We start from the raw sequence: 27,633 nt of genomic DNA on the forward strand, positions 1-27,633 counted from the left end.
AACGTCTCTGAGTAGATCCTAAACAAATCCTGCATGTTACTGACACTGAAAAGCACTGCAAGTTTGTAATTGGAAAAAGTTGTGTCATTGCAAATTCTCACACGATGAAAAGTCATGTCTGAATATCTACAAACAAGACATTACTTGTTTTTGCCAAAACCAGGTCATTGGATTGCAGACTGTGGTAAAAGTGGCATACACGTAAAGCCTAAAAGACATTGTCTCATTTCGTAATGTTTATTTTTCTTGTTTGTATGCTGATCTGTATCTTCACACAACAATGTCCAGTGACAGGCACTTACGTAATTTATATAATATCTATATTGCAGCTATGATTAACCATAGATCCTAAAATATATAATTATATAGATAATTCAGCGATGTACATTAAGGTCATTCTTCAACTCTTCGTCTTTCCTTGTCTATAAAAACAAAAGAGTTGTAGACAGCATTAATAGAACAAAGGTCTGGGCAAATGCAATTTAAGTTTAATAAATAAAACTGATTGCAGAATAGTACTTGCTTACTAATAATTTATAAATTATAATGAGCTTACTACAGTCTTTCAACTGTGGACCTGTATTTAGACTTTCTTTAAAGGAAATAGTTCATCCTGGATAAAACTTGTGACAAGATAAAATTAACTCAGCTGTTCAGTCTTTACTTACCTTGCATTACACAAAAGAATGAGATTCTGCACAGCAGAGAGTGTTGATGTGTCATTTTGTCCTGTTATAAGGTGCCTGTCAATAATTACATGCATTCCATCGGGTTCACTAGCTGAAAAAAATGAAAATATGTTTTACTCAGAAATAGTTTCACTTTCTGGGCCTATCTAAAACCCTGTATTTAGAATACCGGTAGTAAAATTTAATTGATTTCTTTACATAATAATTGTTGTGAGATATTTCCCAGACTTAGACTATCAGATTTATGTGGGGATTCCCCTTGATTGAGCACAAATTTCCAGGGTTAGATGGGGATTTACTGAGCCTTACTGATTACTCTGGGCTTATTAGACATTCTTTTCTAAAGTATGGATTCCATCTAGTTTTTATAGTGGGGATTCCCTGGATTTAGTGGGGATTACCCAGGTCTAGTGAAGATTGGGTGGAGATTCCCTGAGTTGAGCGGGGATTCCAACAACAACAACAACAACTGAACAACAACAACAATCTTTATTCGTGCTCAAAATTATACAGTGTTAACATAAATGCAAGAAAGAAAAATTACTAAGGAAGAGAGCACAGCCACTTAGAAATAGCAAGCTGATCGAGCTAAGTGGCTGGGCCAAGCGGAAAAATTTCCAAATACCCTACATTAACATAGAACTAAGGACACAATTTACCATTCACAAACACACGCACACACAAAAATAACAATAAACAAGGGGAAGTGCACACGCAAAAACTGGGAAATAATGTACATCAATGAGCCAGTCAGTAGTTGGAGATAAGCAATTCTTTAAGAGGATTTTGAAACAGGTACGACTCTTGGACTCTTGGATTCCCTGACTTGAGTGGTGATTTTATCCATTTAGTGGGAATTCCTTAAGTCGAGAGGAGAATCTCTGGATTTAGTGGAGATTCTCTGGGTTTTAAGTGGAGATTCCCCGAGCTACGTGAGATTCTCTGGCTTTGGTGTGGATTCCCAAAGTGAGTGGTGATTCCATGAGTTTAGTGCAGATTCCCTGAGTTGAGAGGAGATTCTTTGGATTTAGTGGAGATTCCCTGAGGGGAACTGGATTCCTTGGGTTTAGGAGGATTCTCTAAGTTGAGTGGTGATTACCTGGATTTAGTGGAGATTCCCTGAGTTGAGTAGAGATTCCCTAGCTTTAGTGGAGATTCCCTGGGTTTAGTGGAGATTCCCTTAGCTGAGTGGGGATACCCTGAGTTGAGAGGAGATTCTTTGGATTTAGTGACATTCCCTGAGTTGAGTGGAGATTTCCTGGCTTTAGTGGAGATTCCATGAGTTAAGTAGAGATTCCCTAGCTTTAGTGGAGATTCCCTCAATTTAGTGGGCTACGGGCACCTACAACTATGCCCTTGCTAAATGGCTGGATGCTAAGCTTAAGCCTCTGTCTGTAAACGAAAATACCATCACTGATATCTTTGCCTTCACAAATGAAATTTGTGGAGTTAAGATAAACCAGGGAGAAATCTTGGTCTCTTATGACGTCTCATCGCTCCTCACAAATGTACCCCTGGACGAAACAATTGACATCCTGGCACACGAAGCTTTCGAGAACAACTGGTTCAATGACACCTATGGCCTAAACTTGATCAGAACTGATCTTATTGATCTTCTACATGTTGCTACAAAGGGGCAGCTGTTTCAGTTCGATGGGGCCCTTTACGAACAGACCGATGGAGTAGCCATGGGGTCTCCCCTTGGACCCCTTTTGGCTAGTGTATTCATGTGCTCTATTGAAGGGTCCCTGAAAAGTCAAGGAAAACTCCCAGATTTTTACCGCCGCTACGTAGATGACACTCTGGTCAAGATGCCAAATCTGGCGGCAGCCACAGCATTTCTGGATACCTTGAATCACGCCCATAGCGCCGTAAGTTTCACTATGAAGGTAGAGGAAAACGGGATGCTCCCTTTCCTTGGTTTACAGCTTCTAAATCGCGCACCATGTGTTGAAACAAAGGCTTACGTTAAGCCGACAAACACAGGTCTTCTCCTGCACTATCATAGCCATGTGGACAGCCGCTACAAACAGGGTTTGCTCGTCACCATGCTTGATCGCGCGCACCGGCTATCATCATCTTGGACACATTTCTCAGAGGAGTGTGAACGCTTGAGAGGAGTTTTCCGAAAGCTGAGGTATCCGAATCACCTTATTGATTCTTTCATCAACAAATTTATCACCTCGAGAGTCGCAGCGGACCAGTCTAAACAGCATACCGATGACGTCATCCGGATAGCTATCCCCTATAAAGATCTGGATGCTGCAGTGTCTGTCAAACGGCAACTTAGAGATCTTAACAGCAAGGTGGGAAAGACCATTTAACCTGTGTTTACTAGTCGTAAGCTTAATCAAGATCTAAGCCTGCGTGAGCCCAAGCCCAACATTGTAACCCAGCAATGTGTTGTTTATTTATTCAAGTGTGACCTGTGTGATGCAGGTTATGTTGTACAAAGGGCCACCTTCACACGCGCTTTGAGGGACACCGTCAAAAGGCGTCATCAATCTGCAAGCATTACTACAAAGAACATAACACTGCTGTTCCGAACAATTTCTTAGCATGCTTCAATGTAATCAAGAAATGCATGAACAAATTTGACTGCCTTGTTAATGAAATGCTGTATATTCAAGAGCTTAAACCAACATTGAATGTGCAGTCCGATTCTCTTCGTGCTAAAGTATTTAAGTAATTAGCTTGCCGCTATATTATGTAAATTCGCTTCAACTTAGCCTTTTTACAAACCGCTTTTTATCATTAATTATGTAACCTTGATAATGGCGCAAGATGCACCGAAACGTCGGTTCCTATCACTCATATTTCTTGTTTCATGTATTTCTAAATCATTTCTTTTAATTTCCAGGTTTAGTGGGGATTCCCTCAGTGGAGTAGAGATTCCCTGGATTTTAGTGGAATTTCCCAAGTTGAGTGGGGATTCCTTGGGTTTTGCATAGATTCCCTGGGTTTAGTGAAGATTCCCTGGTTTCAGTGGAGATTCCCTAAGCTGAGTAGAGATTCTCTGGCTTTAGTGGGGATTCACTGGGTTTAGTGGTGATTCCATGGGTTTAGTGGAGCTTCCCAGGTTTAGACTTAGTGGAGATTCCCTGAGTTGAGTGGAAATTCCCTAGGTTTAGTAGGGATCCCCTGACATGAATGGAGAATACACATGTTAAGGAGGCATTTCTTGGTTAATTGGGGTTTCTTGAGTTTGAAAATGTTGTATTTTTAACAAGTTATAAGATTTTGCAGTTAACTCACCACTGTATGTGCCACCATTATCCTTGATCCAGTCTTCAATGATTATAGGAAGACTTGAAAAGTCAGATGAACGAGCTGATTCAAAGACCGAAGGCTGCATGAACATAAAAACTATTAATCAGTGATGCTTTACATTAAAGAAAAAAAACATATATATATGATGATCATTATCATTATCATTATCATTATCATTACCATTATCATTATTCAGGATTTTCACAGCAACAGGTCTTACATGTAAACCTTGTATTTACTAGGGTGCTACAATTCATTACTGACAACAACTTTTCTAATACTCCTAGCTGATCCCATCAGCATTGATTTCTGAATTTGCCCAATTGGCGTGTTCATTCCGATGGCATTCAGGGTTTCTTTGAGTCTTCTTGGATTGGTTCCTAAGGCACACTACCTGTACTGCAATAATCTCCTGTGTCTTTAGGCCACACATTAGTCAGACCTCTTAGGCCCATTCTTGGTTTTTTCCACTTTTTCATCCCTTTTCATTTTTACTCTAGAATCTTCAGGGATTGTCACAGCTTTTATTTAATGGCAGTTCTTGTCATTCTCATTCATGACTACCAAATCTGGCCTTCATTCCTCAATTTTCTGATCAGTCTGGATGCTAAATTAAAGTTTATTGTTATTTTTATTATTATAGTGATTATTTTGAATCCTGGCAAAAAAAGAACTTTTAATTAATTTATTTTTAAAAAAGATTTTTTTTAATGTATGACAAGAGCAATATAGCACATTGACTGAGCCTTAGTAATAAATAAATATTATTTACCCCTGTCACACTATAACTCTTGAAACTCCAGGATTTTCCTCCTTCCCTTTTTGCTGAGCAAAGTCCAGCAACACCATGTCCAATAGCACAGATAGGCTCTAAATGAAAGATAAAAAACAAAGGGAAAAAATTAATTAATATCTTATTGTGTTTACTAAGTTACTACTGACAGTGTGCATGAAAAACTAGTGATTGAAAAAACTACCAAGTTCAAGTTAGCTGTCAAGATCAAAAAATACATTTACCAAAGTGTACATTAGCTTTTAAGTCATTCATGGAATCTTTGTCAAGTACTAGTGAGATGTTAATTTTTGTCACATAGGGTAACTTAAGGTGGTGTGAGTCACACGACAAAAAGTCCTAAACGACTGCTGATACATGTAGTTCATAACTGCTGCCATTCAAGATAACATGTTTTTCTTTTCATGTGAGGTGTGTGTCAAAAGTCATTGTACACACGTCAGTTTACTGTGAAATACCCAGGGGGGTTACTCGGGTATAAACGTGACAGGGGGTCAGACGGAGCCTAATATTTTGCACCCAAAAAAATACATGGACCTTATATTATGCACCCAAAAAAATACAAGTCTGGAAATCATGCTTTCCGATCTTGCAGGAACTTTGGCTTGAATTGCATCAGAACTATAAGCCTGGCGGAAATTTGAACCCAAAAAAATATGCGCAGATTTTTCAGACCCCAAAAAACACGTGGTTAAATCTTCAACCCAAAAAAATACAGGAAATGAAAATTTTAGACTCAAAGAAATATGTTGGACCCCCCCCCCCCCCCCCGTCACATTTATACCCGAGTATCCCCCCTGGGGTGAAATATTCACTTGCACTAGGATTTTCTTTGCCTTAGAATATTCCTTCAGAAGTTAAATGATGTGTCATATGTACAACACATCATACAGTGTACGGGTACTCACTCTTTTCTTGGATGAAAGCATTAAGAAGTTTAGCAAGCTCATTGTCTTTAGCAAGATCATGAAGAGCTCCTGGAGAACTAGGAATGAGTACTGCACTATATCTGGAGGCTGCAGAGAAATATAAACTTAGAGATAAATTATTGAGTAACATTATATTTAAGCAATTTCTTATACGTATATACTCAGATTAATACACACAGCTAACCTGTGTGGCTGATTGGGGGAGGGGGGGGGGGGATATCAGTCAGTCAGAAACAAGTATTAAAGAATGAATGTACATACTAGTTTTATTAATAGATCATATAACAAAATAATTAAAATTGGATACAAAGCCATGTACTGTATCATACAAAAAAATAAAAGGGAAAGGATATTCTGGGTAGGCAAACTGTTTTTACCATCGACATCCTCAAGTTTTCCTGGAACCGAAAATGGTTTGGTTCTAAATTCATTTAACCACTTCCTGCTGTTTTCATCTGACTTCACAAAATCTATTTGTTGACCCTGAGGTTAAAAAACAGAAAACAAATTTAAACACACTTGTCACAATATTGTAATTACTGAAGATACACTTTCACTGACATTTCAAAAGGCCTAATAATTTAATTGTAATAATTATTATTACGATTAGAAATAAGATGTCACTATATTGAATCCAGATGCAGTGTTTCAGATAACTTGCAAAGTCAGGTACTGGTAGTTAATAATTATTTCAAGGGATCAAAAGGTGTGGTTCTCTCAAATCTTTTTAAGTTTTCCATTATGTTTGCTGGGTCAGGAAACCAGTTTTGCAGGTTTTTAAACCTCTCTTATCTGGAACACTGCAGATGTTGACTGTTGAGTGGACAGCGAGTTTCTGGCAGGTTTTATTTGTCTTTAATAATTATCAACACTACACTTCTGCCCACAGGTACTTTTAAAAAAGGTAACGTCACACAAGAGCCACAGGCTCCCACTCAGCCACAGCTTCACCTGTTTCTATTAGTAGCATAAAAATTAGGGGTACTACAAACCCCCTGCCCAAGATGGGATACACTATGTTATGTCATCATGGTACAGTGTAGTCTGTTATGACAACTTGAGTCTACCGCCTCTGGCAGGATTAACTGGTGTGCCCTGATTAGAAAGGCAATAATCAATGTCAAGGAAGTCGCTGACTTAATTCCCAGCATCTCGCAGCGGCACAAAATTGCTGTCAAAGAGCTGCCTCAGTACCCGTCCCAACAACTACATGTAGTGTTTCATGCTCTGCCTGTAACTACCACCTCACTCCAACAGATCCAGTCCAGCACAAAAAATTGGAAGGAGGCATGTAGTGATGCATCTGTCTCATATTTGGTGCAAAACAGATCAGCACAAGAGAGAGCCATATAGCAGTTCCGTGTGTCTGTTTATAGCGTTTGTCATTGAATGTGAAATTGTTCATGGTAGACTTGGGCTGTGCAACAACTCGTGGACCCTGCGACCCTCAAAAAACTAAACATGTTGTCCTGCTTGGTTTCAGGGAGACTACAAACACATGGCTTCCTTTATTTATAGCTCAGTCACCGATTGCTTTTTAAGCGTGAGGGTACTCATCCCCCTGGATACTGATAAGGACATTATATTACCAGGTTGTTCAAGAAGCTAGGCAACGAGATGTCTTACCCGAGGTGTTGCAATCTGCACATTAAACACAGAGTGCGTCAGTGTAAATGCGTGGATGAAGGATTGAGCCGAGACACCTACAGAACAAAATTGCAAGAAATTCACTTCACTTAAGAAAATTTGAACTTGTAAAATTTATAAGCTTGAGTTTGACATTTGAGGGCGACAGAAGGTGGCATTCATGACAATGAAATAAAGACTATCTTCACTGAAAAAGAAAACCTTGAAATTATTTTCAAATTGACAAGGATAATCTTTCTCCCTTATGCTCTTCCTATCTTACTCACGAGATTATCACTGACACGATTCTTACCTTGAGATGCTGAGCTACAAACTATCAAACAGCTCGGTTTCCCCGCCATCTTGGATTCTTTACCCGTCCCAGACTCCCTCCCTTCAAGAAAAGGTAACGTCCACGCATGCGTTCATTTTGAATATGGCACTGGTCGGCGACGCAAGAATTAGGCCTTTTTCTAATTTGAACACTTCGATGTTTTGTGTATTTAACATATATCTGCAAACTTGAGGACATTTTGGATAAACCTAGCTTCATGAGCACTCATTTGCCGGGAAATAATGTTTAAACATGAGTTTCAAGTAAGTGAACTAGTCGATCAATTTATCACGCTCTGCGATAAATCGGTAACCTGTGGTTACACTTTTGCAAATTGCTAATAACCGACTATTTCTATCTTTTCTTATGACTTGTGGTGGCAGGGAGGCCCTTATGTGGAAGTCTTCAGCGTCCAAGGCCGCGAAACTGTGGCAAAATGGAGACTGAGTGGAAGTGCATCGGCGAAAAACAAAGTTTACGACAAGGACGTTAAGAGCTTTGTTTACATTTTGGAGGGCGAGACAACCACTACGAAAATGAGCCTTCCTAAGGATGAGAAGCAATCTTTAGGGCTTTTACAGCGGTTTTTGGTGCTCCAGTTGTATGTGCCGCTAGGACATTCGTTTTCTCTCGAGTTTGGGATCACGGACTCGGGTAATAACAAACGGCGGATTCTGTTGTCGTCAAACCACAGAGACGTTACCATCACTCAGTTACACGCGCGATTTCCGCTCAATATTCTTCGCCTTGGCGTATGGTTGAATCTTTGCATGGATCTGCAATCGATAGTTGGTGAGACATTCAAGGGACAATCCTTTAAGGCTCTAGAAAACTTGACAATATCAGCAAGTTGCCGTTTGCGAAAAATATTTACTATGAAATTGCAGCCTTATGATACTACTGACGATGATGAAATTTACTGCTGTGAAAGCACAAACTGCGGTGAACTGGATAACATTCCTAAAGCACTTCAGCTGTCAACTTCACCAGATGTACAATATTATACTCAGGTATCGTTAACGTTTTTATTTGTATAAACACGCGCAAAACAAATGTTTATATAAATACCCTACAGCTGGGTACTAATAACAATTTTAGCAATTAATTATGCGTATTACGCAAACCTACCTACGTTTGTTTAAAGGTTAGAAAATTTAATTAGGAAGGCTAATTATTGTAACTTGTGATGAAACTTTGTTGATTTTTTTCATCAGCTTTTATTGAAGTTAGCCCTCTCAAAATATGAAAGGGGAACAGGTGATTTTATTTTAATATCTCCTATAGTTGATGATTCAGTTGTATCTTATTTCACACAACTTTTCCCAAGACCCCTTTGGTCACGTACTACCTCCTGTTCTGTTGCCTATTGCTGCAAAAATTTGACAGGGCTGCATAGTACATGTTATCTCATATTTTGCCTTCTTTCAAGGTCATCAACATGGCTAAACTGTGGCGGTCAGAATTCAAATCAAAGGAAAAAGCCGGCCTCCCACCACCCTCTACACCCATCCACACTGATTCAGATCCTGGGAGCAGGCAAGAAGAGGAGCCAACACATATTGCATTTGGTTCAAAAATTGTTATTCCTAAACATGCCCGCAAGTCCTCGCGCGAAGGGGGTACATCATCTGCAAGTGGGCGTTCTTCATCTGGACTAAATCGTAGTGGTTCAATACCACCATTAGGAACTGTTTCACCTGCTGTGGAGCCTGATAGTGGGCGCGAAAGTAGCCGACTAACTCACAGACTTTCGTACCAAAGGTCTTTCTCGGATGCAACCTGTTTAAGTAGTGCAGAGTTATCTAATTCACAGCTAGGAATCGAAGCTACACAATCCATGATGCAGCCACGACCTCCAAGGACTGGATCAGGAGGAAAGACTCGACGAAGACCTTTTAGGGTCAAACATCCAGGAAGTGGAAATGTAATTTCACGCAGTGTTGATTGTAAGGATCCCACCAATAATTCAGTTAAGAACGAGGTGAATGGTTCTTTGTCAAAAGACATTGTCTCTGAGGATAGAGATTTGGACAGCAACCCAGAATCAATTTCTAGATCACAAAGCGAGAGTTCTTTGAAAATGTCTGGCAATGATAGTAGCCTAGCAGAAAGTTTTAAGAAACTGGAAATAAAAATTCCAGACAAGGAACAAAATGGTCACAACAATAATAATGGCATTACTTCAAAAGAACAGCGGCCACAAACAACAGAAGTTGAGAAAAGTTCTCCACCAATTTTTACCTTTTCTTCGAGACCTCGATCAGCACCGAGATCACCAAGAAGTCGTCAGAGAAAGCAACATGATTGTAACCCAGGAACAGCTCCTCTGGAAGAGAAACCTGCTCTCCAAACACTTGATGTTAAAGATTCTAGGAGTAAGGCACAGAACCGGGCAAGGAAAGATAGCAATAGATCTGAATATGACAGTGACTTTTACAAAGCTTCAGGGGAAAGTTCTGCTGAAGAAGATGACCTTCAGAACTTTTTGAAGACAAGTGGAAACTCAAGGTGTAGTTCAAGTGGTTCTAAGTTGAGCCCCTTAGCCAGCCCAAGCCCCGAACCTGATCCACTGTCTAACTCACAGATTTTAAGGATGAGTATCAGAAGTAGTCTGTTAAAAGAGGTGAGAACGTTATAAGTAGTGCATTCATGGTAGCTTCCTTTATTGTCTGTCATGCAATAATTTAGGAATGAGATTTAAAACTGGTACAATGATTCCTGAGTACCAACTGAAGTTATACCCTAAAAGACTTGAGTTTACGCTGTCAGTTATACACTGTACATGTGTAAATAAATAATTATTATACATTTTGGCTAATCCATAGTAGATTGTGGCACTGTCTAATAATAGCACGGCCAGAAAAACAAGATGTTTCATCAACAGTCAAGTTGTAGTATCATTAATAATTATGTAGTAAATTTAGAAATCAAGTAACCTTCACATATTAATTTCCGAAGATCCCAAAAGCACCGGGTAACCCTCTCTCAAACTTATTGTTGCATAATTCTTATTTGATTTGTATTTGTCTCTTTTTAAGCACTTGTATATTTTCCTTCTCTTGACAGATTCCTTCACCTCGCAAAAACAACACTAAAACTTATGATGCAAAAAACTATCAATCTGATGCTAGCTCGTGGAGGAACTATCAATCAAACGCCAGTTCATGGCGATTTGACACTTCTGTTATGAGTAACAACTTGTTGGATAAGTCGCTTGATCGATCCTTTAACAGCTCTTTTGGTCAAGAACACATAATTCGTGAAGGAACATCGGAATCAGAGGAAGCGATTGTTAATAATGACGGAGGGGATTCCCTGAGTGATGACAGTGATGATACAAGTTACTCAACGTGGAAACGCCCACCTCCCCCTGATAAGAGGATACATCGCTATTTGGATGAAATGAGGGTAAGTGGGATTTCCCGAGGGGGGGGGGGGGGGAGGGGAGTGGGGGTGGTTGGCATTGTTTAGCTACTTGTACAATGTAGATGTTGTGAGCATAAAATTAATATGTACGTTGTGGTTCAAACTAATTTTTAGGTTGAAAAATTTTCAAACCAGTTTGATTTTTATTTTGCCTTGTCTCAGATTATGGTAATGAAATTACTGCATGGAAAATAAAAATTAAACTGGTTTGAAACATTTTGAACCAAAACAAAAATTTAAGCCACAACATGTACAAGCATGTAGTATCATGAATGAGCCAGCTGCAGTACAGGTTTATTTTACACTTTACATTCATTGTCAGTGTCTGCAGTAAGATTGGATTTCAGCATTCGTTGTAAAGGAGGTGCTTCTGGTTGCCGTCATCAGCCCAGTTTTGACCTCACTGTTACCCAACCAACCAATAACGTGAAATGAATGAAGAAAGTGGAAACATACACACAGCTGTACATGAAGTGCTCTGATTTTAAGCCCCCCCCCCCCCCCCCCCCACTCCCCAATTTTCTTTTAAATTGAATTAAATAATTATTATAACATGTTGTTACTAACAGCATCCTGGACCAGAACCTGACTTGACGGCCACCTTGCCAATGGACCCCAGGGAGTACACTGATGTATTCAGTCCACCTATTGTACTACCTAGTCAAAAGATGAGCTCAGGTGAGTGTACATGTACTTGTTACATTATCACACACCAGCCTTGTAAGAGAGAAGTCATAACTTAAAAGCTCTTTACATGATAGGCTGTAAATTCAGTAACCTGTGATCAAGCATTCTCTTTTTCGTAGGAGTGCAAAATAAGTGTGGCTCTCAGTCTGCCACACTTTCATGCTCCCCCAAAAAAAGGAACGCCTGATTGCAGGTTACAAATGCAGCTGCCTCTTGTTCCTGCGGCAGGATAAAGGAGTAGTCAGGGAGGGCTGTCTGCCATGTCACTGTCACTGGGCTCATTCCCATCAGCTATCATCATTTTGCAGGGCCTGGTTGTTTGAATGCTTATCCACAAATCATTAAAAGTTAGCCAAGGCTTTCGTCTCACTCATTGAAAATGTTTTCCAAAGCTAAATTTTAAGCTAACGCCTCCTATATTACCTCCTTTGAACAACTGGGGCCAGGTTTGGAAAGTGCTCATTAGAGTCTGGCTACAGAAGTGCATTTCATAACGTTTAGTTTTATTCTTGTCGTTCACTACCCTCAAATTTCACTTGCTAATTTAAACAATGCAAAATTTTCTTTTTTTTTAGCAGGTCAAAATGACGCTCTTTCAGCAGCTTTATCACCGCCAAGAAGTCGTAATCCAAGCAATAGTGTGGATCATGATGCGGCAAATGAAGAGGAGCTGGATTTGTTGTATGATCCATGCTTGAACTGTTATTTTGATCCCAGAACTCACAAGTATTATGAGCTAGCCTAAAAGGAATTAAATAAATATAAAAAATAGGCCATACAGTATGTTTAATTTTATTATAATTATTATTATTATTATAATTATTATTATTATTATTATTATTATTATTAATTTGTTGGCTGAGATAGGATTTAGAAAACATGTTATTGATACTATGTGAAATGACAGCACTTTTTTATATTTATTTAATAACATCTGAGTTTTTTATGTAGCTCATTGAATTTCAATTTTTTTTTTACAATGTCATGTATTGTAGATGTTTTTTATGGCTCAGGGGTCTGGAAATCTAAGAAATGCCACCCACAATTGGATTGACTGCAAAATTCCCAACATTTTTTGATGTAATATATCAAACACGAAAAAATCTAAGAAATGCCCACGAAATAGAAAGACTATAACAATTATTATTGGTAATGGATCCCGAATAATATACAGTACTTCATAAATACACCCTTGGGGGGAGTCAGTGGATGGTGACAAGGCTAACGGAGGTTACTTTAATAATCACACCTAGTCTTTGAGTATTTTAAGGAATGAGATCATTTCTCGGTACATTTTGTCTCTTGATGTAAAAATGCTTTCGCCAGTTCTGGGTTTTCTGCAGCCCATTTTTCTGCAGTATTTTCCTTTAACCAATCGCTGTCCTTTATCTGACGGTGCAAGGTGCGTAATAAATCCTCAAGCGATTCATCATCGGTATTTATTGAACAGCCAACACTGTCTTTATTATGATCAACAAGCTCCTGTGTGTCTCGTGTTCATGTATTGTAGATGTTTTTTATGGCTCAGGGGTCTGGAAATCTAAGAAATGCCACCCACAATTGGATTGACTGCAAAATTCCCAACATTTTTTGATGTAATATATCAAACACGAAAAGGCGTGTTAACTGATGAAACACGCTTTCAAGTGTTTGATATGGCTTCTTAAATGATCAATAATTCTTGGAGAAATTCAAGGCTAAAGTTTGCAAACTTTAATGGTAATTAGGAACACATACCCAAACCACGGCCACAGTGGTGATTTTCTTTGTTTTCTCTTGATGAATTGTTGAGTTTGAGAACAATTATTGTTCAGCAATAGCTCACTTTGCGTCTAGCAAAGCTACCGCAGTCAAAGATAAAACTTTTGTTAATTTTATGGCGTATTGCAGTGGTAACAGTTACTTTCTTGTCTCAGCCAACGTGCGAAATTTAGGAAAACTTTGAGATGGTCTTTCAGGCAGATGGGGTGTTGTTTAAGCTACCCCTCTGTGATATTTATTAGGTTCTAATTTGCGAAAGTTCCTTTTCGTCTGTCAGTAATTGATTGTCAGTACCCGAGAAGATGAACCATCAAGAACTTCATCTACAGGTATACTAGTCAAACTAGTTTTATTAAATTCCTTTATTTATATTGATATTCATTCTGGTGCAAACTAGGTTTGACTTATTTCACATTCCAACAGAAAACTTCTTGTTTGTGTGAGCTTTTGAGTGGATTTTCCAAATCGCTGGTGAAAAGATCAGCAACAAAAATGGTTGATCAAACTTTTCTCATAGTTTGTAAAAAATGTAATGTGAAAAAGTTTGCTGTCTTGTGTGAAAGAATAAAAGATCAACTATTGAAACTCCCTCATGTAAAAATAATTTGGATGGACTCATATTTATATGGGGCCACGTCTCTTTCTGTATCAGTTTCTGTTTAATTATTGCAGATCTATTTCCCAGAAGCGTCCGCGGAAATCTTGCCGGATTGTCGGGCAGAGAAGCAACAAAGTCCCGAGTGGCCTTCCGGGGCCCGCGCTACTCGCTCGTGCGCGACCCACCCCTTGAATATGTTTCATTCTTCCCCGCGGATTCACGAGCAAAACAGAGACCTCTTGCAGTCTACTCTTTTCACGTCGTTCTGATCCTTTTTGGGACCAAAACACCAATGCTTCGGTGTCGTTTCATGAAAAGTTTTCATCGACCATCTTTTCAAAATCAAGGACAATGGCTCTGCGTGTGGTTAAAAATTGTACATTTCTCTGACGTCCTCTGCAAAAAAATCGTGAAATGATCAAATCCAAGGTTTTAAGGAAAACATGGGCACACGACGGTACGCTTCTCCTTGCTTTCTGAAATTGAACACTATAGCTGTTCAGTATCGGTTTCTCAATAATCCGGCCACATTGCACGAGTTGAAGAGGTCGGAATAATCAGAAAGTACATGAGACGTGAACATGTATTTTTGAGTGACGTCTTATTTAATACTTGCCGAATAACTTAGTTCAATAAAGACCTTGTTGTCACCGCAACATCAGAAAAGTTTCCGACAGTGTCACATTCTCGACTACCAGAGCTTTTGGCTTGACTACGCATGCCGAAAAGTAGCCTCCCACGCAGTCGTTTTTAGGGGACTCGAATTACCTCCTCCCCACAAACGACTGCGTGGGACGCTAGCCGAAAAGGGAAGAGCTCAATCCCTTTTGGCTTGACTGCAGTTGTTGACTGAGCAAAGAGAAGACCTCAGGGATCGAGAATGACCGTGTCACATTTTTATCTGCAAATGTGTACGCAACAATGCCGACAGTTAGCCCGTACAAGTCAGTGGATTTCTTTTTTTAATATCCTGTTACATTCGCATCACGTCCGCCAAACTTTTATTTAGGCCAGATACCAGATAGATCTTCCTTCCATTTGCTTCTCTGCCCATCATTTCGTGAGTGCTCCATATCGCAAAAAGCTGTAGACCGCTCAGACAGCCAGAAATCTCATTGAGTACCATTTCAGATTGGATAATACAATCCAAGAATTTTCATTGGCTTAGGGACCATACCGGGATATCCGCCATGATTATACCATGCCCACGAAATAGAAAGACTATAACAATTATTATTGGTAATGGATCCCGAATAATATACAGTACTTCATAAATACACCCTTGGGGGGAGTCAGTGGATGGTGACAAGGCTAACGGAGGTTACTTTAATAATCACACCTAGTCTTTGAGTATTTTAAGGAATGAGATCATTTCTCGGTACATTTTGTCTCTTGATGTAAAAATGCTTTCGCCAGTTCTGGGTTTTCTGCAGCCCATTTTTCTGCAGTATTTTCCTTTAACCAATCGCTGTCCTTTATCTGACGGTGCAAGGTGCGTAATAAATCCTCAAGCGATTCATCATCGGTATTTATTGAACAGCCAACACTGTCTTTATTATGATCAACAAGCTCCTGTGTGTCTCGTGTTCCTCCATCCAGCCTTGTCGCTTTGTCAGCACGCACGCTTTTGACTGTTTTCTGTAACCTTGTCAACCCTAGGACAAAACAGGACATGTTAAAAAGATATAATGAAAGTACGTCAACTCGTGCAGGGCAAGCTACAACTAGGTCATTGGTAGCTGCCCCCCCCCCGGGACTATACGAGGAGGATCTGTCCAAAAGCACCTTTTTCAGGAGGTATATAAAGGGTAGGTATTTCACGAGCCAAAGTGTAGAAGAGGGTAGGGAAAACTGTCATTTAGGCATTTAAGGTGACTCTATACCATTTCAGTTTTTGCTGGTAGTGATATATATTTTTCTTGATGTTCTGGTTCTTTCAGCCCTGTGAAAATATCTGGGTTCAAACATAGTTTCAAGTACCTGAGATGTTATGCTTTGCCAAAAACACTGTTACAACTGGTAAACCCCGTTTCTGTGGGAACTAGCAGACGATACCTCTCTTGAGTCCTTTACTCCTAGCTAGTTTCCGGGGATTTGTCTGAATTTCGTGCGGTAAAATTTCGCTACTTCTTGCGTAAAGAAAAAAGATAGTGTTTGTGCTGTACAGTAGGTATGTGAAAGGGGGACCATTTCCTATGTAAATTATATGAAAGGGTCACCTTTCCTGTCAAAAATAGTATATAAAAGAGCAAGGGTACAGAGCTCGGAGGGGAACCTCCCTGTATAAAAACTTTGTTGAGTAACCCCCCCCCCTCCCCCCCCCCTCCCCCCCCCCCCCCCCCCGGGTAGCTGCATTATAAAAACTGGACACAATGGATAGATAATTGAAATATGGTTCAGGGCACTCTATCATCAAGAATGACATTTACCATCCTCAAGTTCTCCAACACCCTCAGTGTTAACAAAACCTTTAGCCTTTGCATGATTCCTAAGAGGCGTAGGCTCGATTTCCGCCGTTTCCCGGGACCGGTCTGTGATCCTCCCCGAAGAGTGGGGGGGATGAGTGCGGGCTCATTTTCCCGAACAGTGGCTGGTAATCGAGCCTATAAGAGGTTCTGTTTGCAGGGTGATTCTCAAGTTACATGTAGACAGTATCATTTTTTTTTTATCTTCAAAGGATATTTTAAGAATTCACAAAACAGAATGGCTCCGAGTTAATGGTATTATGGGTCATAGCCTGTTCAGCAAGCCGCAACCAAATTCAAGGGTCACTTACCAAGTTGAAGAGTTTCCGCATCCATGGCGAATACGAGTCTAAACCAGCCGGGTTCGGGACAACAAAAATATGATCCAGGGAAAATAAACACACCATTAGCTACCATACAATCCAAAAGTTGCGTTTCTTCTTCAAATGTCGATGATGGAACAAGCTAAAAGAGAACAACTGATAAGTAATGTTTAATTATAACTTCATTGAAGTGTCAAAGTATTTAGTCCTGTGGACTAATTGGGGACACAAATCAAAACGAACTCAAATAACAGATAAAACTATGTACAATCATGCTAAAACTACGTTAAAATTCGCAACCATTGACAAATTCATACATCCTAAAATGCAAAAATAAATCTATGCAGTTCTAAATTTACAATTAAAATAAAATTCAAGTGGAACAAAGAAGCACCAAAAGTGCACAGCAGGAAAAAACTCATTTGGATAGTTGTATTTTGTAACGTAAAACTGCCCAATATAGAGTTGAACCAAGGAACACTTGACTTTTTCCTGTCAAATGCTTCCCAATTATAAGCTCACTGAAAACGTGACAATATTAAGAAAGACCAAAATGCTCTTGGCAAAACCCGCCGCTTGAAAAAGGATGTATGGAAACAGATGGAGAACATGCTACGAAGATTTATGCGCTACAGGAAACATGGGTTTTGACTAAATAAAGATTACATTTATCTCAAATAAAGTTGAGTTACTCACAATGAAGTAGTATTTTGTCTTTTCTGGTCTAGACATAAATGGGGAGAAACGACCAGAAAAGACAAAATACTACTTCATTGTGAGTAATTCAACTTTATTTGAGATAAATGTAATCTTTATTTAGTTGAAACCCATGTTTCCCATAGCCCATGGTAGCTAGATCTCACCTCTCTGAAGTCAATCCAGATAAAAAGGCCGCATTCTCCTTGAAGGAACGGAATATCAACTTCACGGAGAGCATCGCAAGTCCTCTTGTGCGCGTTTCGAAGCCGCTGCTGGTTTGTTGGTACATAGACGCTGTCTAACCATTCTGCGAAGAGAAAGAAGAAAGATTTCTGATAAACTGTCACATTACGTCAAAATAAAAAAGATAGGTACTAATCCAAAATCGCGGTCTGGCCAGGAATTCAAACCTTTGTATCCTGGGAGCATGCAGGGCTTCCAACTAACCTCGATCCTTTATGAGATTCGTCAAGAGGACCTGAAGAGGAACGATTATAGTTTAAGACTTTTAGACAGGCCACTTCGTTGGTCCCAGGAGCAGAAATGACCACATGACCTTGTTTAGCTATACTTGCTGCTCGCTGTTTTCAGTTTCTCAGTAAAATTTTAGTAGTTTTGCGTCAGCATCAAAGGCCATAATTATTTTGCAATATTCTTATCTATGTACATGAACTAATTTTTTTCAAGATAATATAAATGTGAATCTCACGTTTGCCGTTACCCTGCGAGCAAATGCCCTAGTTTGCTGTAAACGCGAGTCTAAATTTCCTTATTAATATGCCAAAATTTCATATAAGTGCAGTAAAAGGTGTATCATGCCTGTGTTGGTGTGGGGACATCATGGAATCGTGTGTAGCCACCTGAAAGGACGCGATAAACTTCTTTGTTTCTTGTGTGAAGAACACCACAACGGAACCCAGATATACCAAAGTCCTACAACAACGAAACAAAGGATCATCAACTCAAATATAAATTATATACATTTCCGTTACTTTTCTACAAAAGGTGCTTTCCAATTTCTTTTGTTTACTTTAGTTTTGAATTTTGTCACTGGCTGAATAAAAATCTATCAAAATACAGGGACAATAAGTCCCTCCTGTAATTTATGATTGAACAGAAGGTGTCGATAGACAGAGTAACTAAAATACAACAAAAGAAAACATAGTCCAGCTCTGGCACTCTCTCCAAACATGTGTACACAAAGTACACTGTAACTCAAGTTTAAATACCTTACTGAAGCCCCATATGACATGAAGTCTTTCCTTATCAGGGATACTATAAGTAACAAAATGGAAGGTTAAGATAAAAAAAGGCAACACGAGAAATTATTCAATAACTACATTTATAGTTAGACTGCGAGCTGTGCCTTATTTTTTCTCAGGGGTAGTAAAGCCAGCGAGTCACGCCAGTGTGCGTGAAAAGTGCCGCCCACGAGGATACACGTTTCATTTCCCTCTGCGTGTCGCTTCTCCTCACGGGAAGAAATTTTCACGCCCGCTCGAGTGGTTTGCTCTCTTTACTTCAAAATAAGAATGCTAAAAATTTAAACATCTCGCCTCTTCCTGGCCCTCAGATGAAGGGGACAACAAACCTGGAGCAGACTACTAATTAATTATTTATAAATGATCATTACCTCTTGTTTTTGTGAAACGTGTAATGACTTTTTTTCCCGTGAATCCATCTGGATCAGTTTGGTCAGTAGCCACACGCTGTGGAACGTGATTTTCTTTTAACATGTCTCACTTAAGGCTGGTTTTCACTAGCGACGGAGTCGGAGTCGGAGTCGTAATCAGAAGCGTAGAGCTTCTGATCTAGTGAAAACAGCTTTGCTTCAGCGGAACGTAAGCGACGGAGTCGTAAGCGGAGTCGGAAGAAAATGGAAACGTTCTGATTCTTCTGACTCCGTTTCCGTCGCGCTTATGACTCCGCTTATGACTCCGATTTTTGATTTTCACTAGGTTATAAGTGCTCTTACGACTCCGCTTACGACTCCGACTCCGACTCCGTCGCTAGTGAAAACCAGCCTTTAGCCTGACAAACAAAATTATTGTGTTGACCGACACTGGTCCTTTCCTGCACCGAAGCCTTCAATCCTTTTGCTAATTGAACCTTTGGCCAGCTTACAATCTTTTGTCATTTATGAGAATTTATTATTTAACAAAAAAAAAAAAAAAAAAAAAAAAAACAGCACTTGGCACCCACAGTTACATGTATTTACTTGAAATTGCCATTGGTTCATTGGGTTGCCTGCATCTCAACCTCCTTCGCAGGGTCTTTCATTTGAGTCCCCACTCCAAATGTAGTAAGTTGCGAGGAGACGAAAGGCGCTGGAAATAAGGTTGTGTGCCTCTTGGTATTATGCATTACCCAAGCACTATAGTTTAGGTTTTAAGACCATCCGTTGAAAAGTGACTCACTTTTTTAAACTCAGTACATTCGTCACAGAGCAGCCCTCTTTGAAACCACACAGCATGTAAATTTCATCCATGACAACATGCAAAGAATGCCTGCAAGAGTAATGTGTACTTTACATTAGAAAAACGCCAACGCAGCATGATAATTAACAATGGAAATGATCTTTGCCACATCCTGAAAGGCAAATGTGACAATAAGACAAACCGGCATTCTAGCCATTGCAGGACAACAAGGGAGGGATACGCCTCATTTTTTGTTTGTTTGTTTTGTTTTGTTGTTGTGTTGTTGTTGTTGTTGTTTTATTTATTTTTTTTTTTTCATTGAAACGGGAATTTTTCACTTTGTTACAGGCAAAACTGAACTGGCTTACCTTGCAGCAAACTGTAGACAAGTTTCCAAGAGTTCTCTAGAATATACAACCCCAAGAGGGTTGTTAGGATTGCATAGCAACAAACCACGGATTTTCACCCCCTATGGAAAGAACAATAGGGGAAAAATCATGCTCTTAATTTGAACTATTAAAAAAACAGGTTGCTTTCTCTGGCCAACAAGCCTAATGAAAATAACTTTCCTTGCATTGACAGTCTTGTAGCTCTATATTACTGCTGAGAGCTTCCAGCTTAGAAGAAAGGCTTTCGTAGATTGTTGGCTAAGTGCAGGTTTGACCTTTGGCTATTTTTTGTTTTGTTTTGAAATATTAATTTTGTAGTGAAGGTGATGGTCATGGCCATAGTCAAGGAGTCAAATTTTGTTTTAATTTCTTGTTGAGGCCCACATTTCTAAAAAAAAAATAATAATTACCCTTGAGTTTTGCTCATCATTTGTTAAACCACCTTTTGTTAGCAATTTAAAATTATTAATACCTGTTCTTGAGCTTTTTTCAATGCAGTTTCTAGTCTTGCTTCAGAAAGTTCAAATGGCTGACTTTCACCTGGACCAACCTAAAAATGGGAGAAGAAAACACTAAAATGCTTGTACCAAAAACTTGGGGAGCAAGCTGCCTTTACAAAATCAACATAAACATAATTTCTGTTTAAAGTAATTTAAAAATTATGAATTTTAGGGCAAAATGATTTCAAACTAGTTCTAATAATTTTTATTTCTCTTTGTTCCTGACGATTTTCAATCATTTTGACCCATCCTTGGAGACCCAGGTAGAGCCAGATAATGGGGATGAGGAAAAGTTAAAATACACAGGAAAAATTGGGCAAAGAATAGTAGAGTCAAATTTTTTCAGCCCATTTCAACTTTTTTCCTTCTCCCCACTCATGTCTGCCCCTGGGTCTCTGAGGATTATTTGACCTAAAATTCCTTATAAATTAAATAAACTACAACATATCTACACATAGCTATAATAATATTATTGTAAACCCTTGCTAACCTTGCTGGACAGTTCAACTGGAAAAGGTACCACCCTTGATCTTGATCGCAGATCCAGTAAAAATGATCCGTAATATGGAGCAGGAACTAATAGACCCTCTATCAGGAGAAAGATAATCAGTAAACTGGCCAATGATGCACATTCAGTTGGCAGGCAAAGTAGACAAAGTCAAACACAAGACACAGATCTGATGTCCAGCAATAAACTGACCACTTAACCATCACACAGGCTCAACACTCATCTATGGCTCCACTTCCAAAACATATTTTCATTCTTCCAAACTCCCTTACAAGTTTTTTCTTTTTAACTACATACTTTTTTACTCCTGTGAAAATGCCTACTTTTTGTTGAAGTATCGTGGATATCAATCTTTACCTCCCTCATCTGCCAAAGTATATGCTATTGAATCCACCAATGGTGTACATCCATTAGACACAATCAGCTGAAATTAAAAATAATAAATTATAGATGTAAATTTGTCTTATTCAATACAAATACATTTGTATTTGTACATTTGTACATTTTCCCAGTTTTGAAATAGATCTTTAGTTTACTGCAAAACAGGAATTAACCAAGCTCAGGCAAGTGGCTGGCCACGGCCAGATTGAGACCAAAAATAAAAACCACTTACTTCTTCGGGAATTATAGGTTCCACTGGCTTCATGTAGTGATTGAGAAAATCAGCAATGGTTTGTCTAAAACTAGTTAAGAAAGTGGAAAGAATTAAATAAATATGTATGTCAACTTCATAATGCAATAATTTTATTGGCAATAACCTGCAAGCAGGCTAGTCTATTAATTTTTTGTTTCACTTGGTTAGGTAATAACAACAACACATGGGGAGCATAAATATTCACAAGAATTGTTCTTCTTCATTGAGTGTTCAGCTTCACACTGAGTTGAACATTTGGACAAATTAATACGTCCAAAAAAGTATGTTTGTACTCGAATCCACGAGTGCGAGCACTTTACCTTTAGTTATTCATGACACTGTTGATAAACCAAACGTTTGTTTCTACTCCCCACTGGTGCAGCATCCCAGTTTCTTTAGAAGACGTCCTTATCCATAGAGTAATGCAATATGTAGGGTGTAAAATTGTGTAAATTAAAATTGTAACTAAAATGTTTTTCATCAAAGTGATATGAAAAATTTATCTAGTAAGGAGCTCTGTCAATAGCCAACCATTTTTCATTTTTTATTTATCCCATAGACAAACTGTAGAACCTTCAAATGCTACCCAAGCTTATGCAGTTATTCTTTAGAACAATGTCAAGCAAGAGACCAAGAGCGCATGAATTAATCAATTAAAATTATTCAACATCGCTAACCTCTGTAATCCCTCGCAGCAGAAATACTGTGTGTGCTCTTCAAGTATAGCATTGGATTCTTTTTCCTCAAACTCAAAACAAAAAAGTTTATTAAAACTAAAATATTCATAAGCCTGCAGAATTTAACCTAGAACAGAGCTTAAATTTCAGCAGCACTACAATTCCCTGTTAATTATTGTTTCAGAAAAGCCATCAATGATAACTGATTGAGCAAAGACTTCAGAAAATAGTTTTATTCATTTTGAACTTAAGTTTCAGTTCAGATGTTAAATGTGGAAGTGGAATATATGAAATGCATATTTTTTTTATTGTAATTATTTGAACTGTGGATGAAAGAATGAATAAATGAGTGACCATCACAGTTATATCCACATGTACGCATTTATTTAACTTATGCAGTTCCGAAGAGAATATCATTCTCAGTGTTGCTTTTAATTTGTATGCTTATAAGTCTTTGTATCAATAACACATTTCGTCTATATGACAATATTCTAACAGCCTGCTTAATATGGATGGCCAGATAATATGGACATTAATTTTGCATAACCCTTTGATGTCCATATTAACTGGGTTCCACTGCATATTTCTGCCACTCTGTTGACAGTCCTGAGGTCACTGCAAACCAAGATTATAAATACTACTGCACCTTTCAAGAACAAACAAACTCTGAACTTCAACTCAAACTTTATGATTTGCATGTTTACTGCTGTCAATCATAATTACGGAGATAACTGGCGCGGCCCGACTGCGAAAATACAGAAACCTACAAAGTGGATTGAAATAATCCACCAATCACAGAGCACAAAAATGACCTTTTGAACCTGTTGTGCCAAACGTTTATGTCTTTTTGGATTTTTTTAGTCCACTGCAGTGATTAACGGCAGTCAAAAGCGAAACAGTTGGTTGAGTCTTGAACTTTAGAGTCCACAATCATGTTATTGAAAGGTGCAGTAACAGACTTAACAGCGTAGCAACTGGGTATCGCAGGTTGCAAAGTTTAAAAGGTCATCATCCAGTTACAAGTGCATAGGCACCATCTCTCTCTATCTCGAGTGACTTATCAGATTGGGTGCACAGAGAACCGACCAGAGTTGACCAGTTTGTTTTAAAATACATTAGGCGAGTTGTTACCTTAGTTTTGAGCAAATCAAATGATAACTTGTTTTCACTGGTTCCCATGTTGATGATTCCCTGAAGAAGGATTCAATGTCACTGTTTACTTATTACATGTATAAAATTAATATAAGGAAGAAAATGTCCGATATATCCCCCAATAGGAAGGATTGGAAATTCCAGAGGGGTGGAAGGGGGGGCTGTCTTAGAGAAAATTTTGAAAAAAAACATGAAGCTAAATAATTAGAATTTCCACAAGGGTGGGGGGTCTTTGAGAGCATCCCTCCCTTGGGGAGGGGGGAGGGATGGATATTATCTGGAACTACACATAATTTATGGCTACAAGGACAGACTTCCACACAGCTCCATATACTAACTAATAGTATACATGCACTACAGTAAATTACTAAACCCTCTTCCAAAAACAGTAAGCAATGCAATAGAGTTTGAGTCAGAACCTGTACATGCATAATTTATAATGTATGGGGCTGTGTGGAAATCTTACCTGGTGAAAAACATAACATAATAATGACATGGTCAGGCAAAGACGTTAAATGTGCAACAGACTTTTCAACTGGTGTAATTTAAGTACATGAGTTCAATAAAAATCAACAAGCCCAGTTTAATTTTGAGATACATGTATTTAGATTCCGGAAGGATCTGTACAGGTCCCAAAATGATCCCTGATCCCAAATTAACCCCAAAATGGTCCCCACTTTTTTTTCCACTGACCCCAAAATGATCCCCAAGTAATTTTCAGAATGGAATGGCATGTTTCACTGTGGAATATTTGTGAACCGACAGGTCTCTCGGGTTTTATGACTAATAGACATTTTGGACATGCAACTTAATTCTTCAGTCTTTTATTTGCTTTTGTTTACAATTCCTAATTAAAACTGTAACTGGCTTTTATTATGATGTCCAGACAAACAGTTTATCTTCTCACAGCGGGTATAATTGTAATTTTCTTTTGGCTGTTTTCTAGAAAATCTGTCAGAAATTATTCAAAATAATTTCAATGGCTTTTCTTTTGATTGGCGTCCACTTTCTCAACTTAGTCCACCTTAGTTACTTGAAGGCAGTGACTCAGATATTGGACAACCGCTACAAATATCTTATCCTGTTCCGACCTTCCACTTCCTTTGGCTCGTGGTTCAGCTAAACACGATGCACAGTAGCTAGTGAAACCGTGGTTCTCAATCCTTCTTTGTAATTTGATTCTTTATTCATTTCTTTCATTATAATTTTTGCCAACAAATGTGCTATGTAATCTTGCATTGCATCGGGAAAAAATTCGACGTATATATGGACGCTCAATCAGGGCTTCTGATAGGGTGCGGAAAAAAATTGGAAATTATGCGGCACTTTTAAGTCTCATTATGCGGCAAGAAAGGTCTATTATGCGGCAAATTATGCGATTTCATTTAAGCTAATTTAACCTTGTTTTATTAGGTCTAAGAGGAACACAATCCATTTTTTGCTGTTCAAGAAGCAATTAGAGCACGAAGAAATGAAGAAACAGCTGAAATAAATCATTTGTTGCCTCATTTCAAATTATTGAAAATCAGATATTGCTAATTTGGTCAAGTCAGCGTTTGTTGCTTCCCACTCGCATTTTTTTCCACGTTCCGCTTGTGTGACTCAGCTTCAATGTGCTTGTCAACCACAAACTTTCGAAGATGATCAACCACTATGTTGCATGAAGAGCAAAACATCTAGGAAGATCGAAGGAGACACTGCTCGCAGGGTAAACAACAGACCATCGTCAACATGAAATGTTCCTTCGGGTACTTTCTTGCCCTGTCTTTTGCCGAAATATTTACTGAAAGGTGCGATCTTTTTTTTCTCCCGCGAAGAAGCGCTTGGCGTTTTAACAACAAACCTATATCCATAATGAGGATGTTTGTTTCAATTAAAACAAAATAACTACATATTGCAAGCGACTATCACGCAGTTTTCACGCCAATACCTACATCGCAAGTATGAAGGGATCAAATGACATCTTAAAAATATATCAATGATTGTGATTGGTGTATTTACATAAAAGGATTGTTTCTTCTGGGCCAATGATCACCAGGTCCCCAGCATGTAAAATGAAGCATAGAACGCGCAACAAACTTAAACAGCACAAGCTCCGGCAAGTGAACAGATGCGAAATGAATTGGCACAAACATGTGAGCTGTAAGAACCCAGGGGCCCCTGCAAAGTAGGGTGGCCGCCCCGCATGTCCCAGCCATGCGGGCACCGCTGACCAGCACTTGCCTTGATTTTAACTTTGCCTAAATTACATTTAGCCACATTTTGTTCGCTTAATCAACAAACAAACGCTTCCAGGTGATTTCTAAGGCCTTTTGAAAGAAAAAACTCCTTCAGATAACGCTTAAATTATCGGAGAACTTAACATAAAGCGAGGTTTTTGCTCTTTTTTTCTTAAATTGTGCGATTTTGTACAAATTCTGCGATTTTTCATGAATTATGCGATTTGTTGCGATTTTAGGTCAATTATGCGAAATCGCAACATCGCATAATATCAGAAGCCCTGCATAATTTCAGAAAAAAATCACTGAATCAAAGTTAAAGATAGTCATTTTGCACAGTACTCGTAAGAAGTCATACTTTGCTATCTTCCTATTTTCAAAAAGGTAAGCCATGTTTTACACTGTAATATTATAAGTGCATCAGGTTGTTTAGCCACATAATATGATTACTATTTTTTAACACCTCGTCCCAAATCTTGGAAGAGATCAAAGCAGTTCTTCCAATTTTTACTCTATTTATTTTGTTGAAGTTGGCCTTTAAAAATTATTCTGTGAAAGTCACTTTTACTTTTAAAAGCTTGTGTTTTGTCCATCCGAAAATTGGTTGGGGGTCATTTCGGGCCAGGTCAGCATGAATGATGATCATTTCGGGGTCAATTTTTGGTTCGGGGTCGGGATCATTTCGCCACTCGATAGCGCGCGAACATCGTGTCAAGCGTACATGTACGATACCTGAGTTTTACGCTTTTAGAAGTGAGTTACAGTCGAAGTGACTGTCGTACCCCAACAGAGATGTATTTTGTATATTTGCAAATGATTAAGGACGGTGCCAACTATTGTTACTGCGCATACGTTCTGCGCATCGCGAGATACTAGGGTCTCCTTCGGGTGCTACCTACTAATACAGGAATATTTTTGCGTGGTTTAAAACTATACAGAGAAAGCAGAACTTAGCAAATGCTTTTGGTATCTCAAAAGAAAATTGAGGGTAACCATGCATTTTCAGAGATAACTAAGCTTCAATTCAGGAAAAAATCCCATACATTGCTTTATATTTTGGAGCTTTTTAGATCGAGATATTGTTGCTTAATTTAAATTATCCCTGAAAGATGTGTGGTAACCCCGAATTTTCTTTTTGGACTCCAATAGGCCTTGCTAAGATCTGCTTTTCCCACATAGTCATAAGCCGCACAAAAATACTTCAGTATTAGTAGGCACCGTCCTTAAATGGTAAGCTTATTAAATCATCAAACGACTTGGTAATTCATTTTGACCAACCTGTGGATTTCTTGTTTTGTGGAATGGATTTTGTTTCTGTTTCCCCACGTACTTAGCCTCATGGTTGAAATATCCAGTCATTTCTTTTACACGGGACGAAATGTACGACATTTTATCAGGATTTATAAATGACAAAAAAGGAGATTACTCAATTTATCAGCGAGAGAGTGCAATTATCCTTGAGTGCGAGAAGAAGTCCATTTGGTGACCTCGTACTTGACGTACTTGCATAGTCGAATGCGTTTCCACCGCGAAAACT

General features: G+C 38.8%; 3 protein-coding genes across 4 annotated transcripts; 1 reads left to right on the forward strand and 2 right to left on the reverse strand.

Moving 5' to 3' along the window:
* Positions 1-112: 112 nt before the first annotated feature.
* On the reverse strand, positions 113-7,696 carry LOC146482675 (glutamine amidotransferase-like class 1 domain-containing protein 1). The gene is made up of 8 exons (XM_085107094.1): positions 7,621-7,696; positions 7,308-7,384; positions 6,059-6,164; positions 5,661-5,768; positions 4,732-4,829; positions 3,945-4,038; positions 669-780; positions 113-422 (listed from the first exon to the last, which is right to left on the reverse strand). Exons 1-8 carry the CDS (start codon positions 7,667-7,669, stop codon positions 401-403), a joined length of 666 nt encoding a protein of 221 aa, XP_084963220.1. The 5' UTR covers positions 7,670-7,696; the 3' UTR covers positions 113-400.
* Positions 7,697-7,735: 39 nt separating this feature from the next.
* Positions 7,736-12,741, forward strand: LOC146482676 (protein CFAP20DC-like). Of its 2 annotated transcripts, none has more exons than XM_085107093.1 (6): positions 7,736-7,904; positions 8,025-8,651; positions 9,071-10,264; positions 10,708-11,049; positions 11,637-11,745; positions 12,333-12,741. In XM_085107093.1, exons 1-6 carry the CDS (start codon positions 7,884-7,886, stop codon positions 12,497-12,499), a joined length of 2,460 nt encoding a protein of 819 aa, XP_084963219.1. In that variant the 5' UTR covers positions 7,736-7,883; the 3' UTR covers positions 12,500-12,741. The 2 variants fall into 2 exon arrangements, with proteins under 2 accessions (XP_084963219.1, XP_084963218.1); XM_085107092.1 differs by having other exon boundaries at positions 12,330-12,740.
* Positions 12,742-13,286: 545 nt separating this feature from the next.
* On the reverse strand, positions 13,287-27,557 carry LOC146482677 (1-aminocyclopropane-1-carboxylate synthase-like protein 1). The gene is made up of 15 exons (XM_085107096.1): positions 27,375-27,557; positions 23,857-23,916; positions 22,726-22,796; positions 22,028-22,097; positions 21,772-21,838; positions 21,397-21,494; positions 20,879-20,956; positions 20,386-20,486; positions 20,018-20,107; positions 18,830-18,875; positions 18,420-18,533; positions 18,048-18,078; positions 17,765-17,907; positions 16,890-17,043; positions 13,287-15,768 (listed from the first exon to the last, which is right to left on the reverse strand). The coding sequence occupies exons 1-15, from the start codon at positions 27,483-27,485 to the stop codon at positions 15,482-15,484; spliced, it is 1,521 nt and encodes a 506-aa protein (XP_084963222.1). The 5' UTR covers positions 27,486-27,557; the 3' UTR covers positions 13,287-15,481.
* Between the last annotated feature and the right edge of the window lie 76 nt (positions 27,558-27,633).

The sequence above is a fragment of the Pavona decussata genome, unplaced genomic scaffold (assembly GCF_977016875.1).
Source record: "Pavona decussata unplaced genomic scaffold, jaPavDecu1.1 SCAFFOLD_45, whole genome shotgun sequence".
NCBI lineage: Eukaryota > Metazoa > Cnidaria > Anthozoa > Scleractinia > Agariciidae > Pavona > Pavona decussata.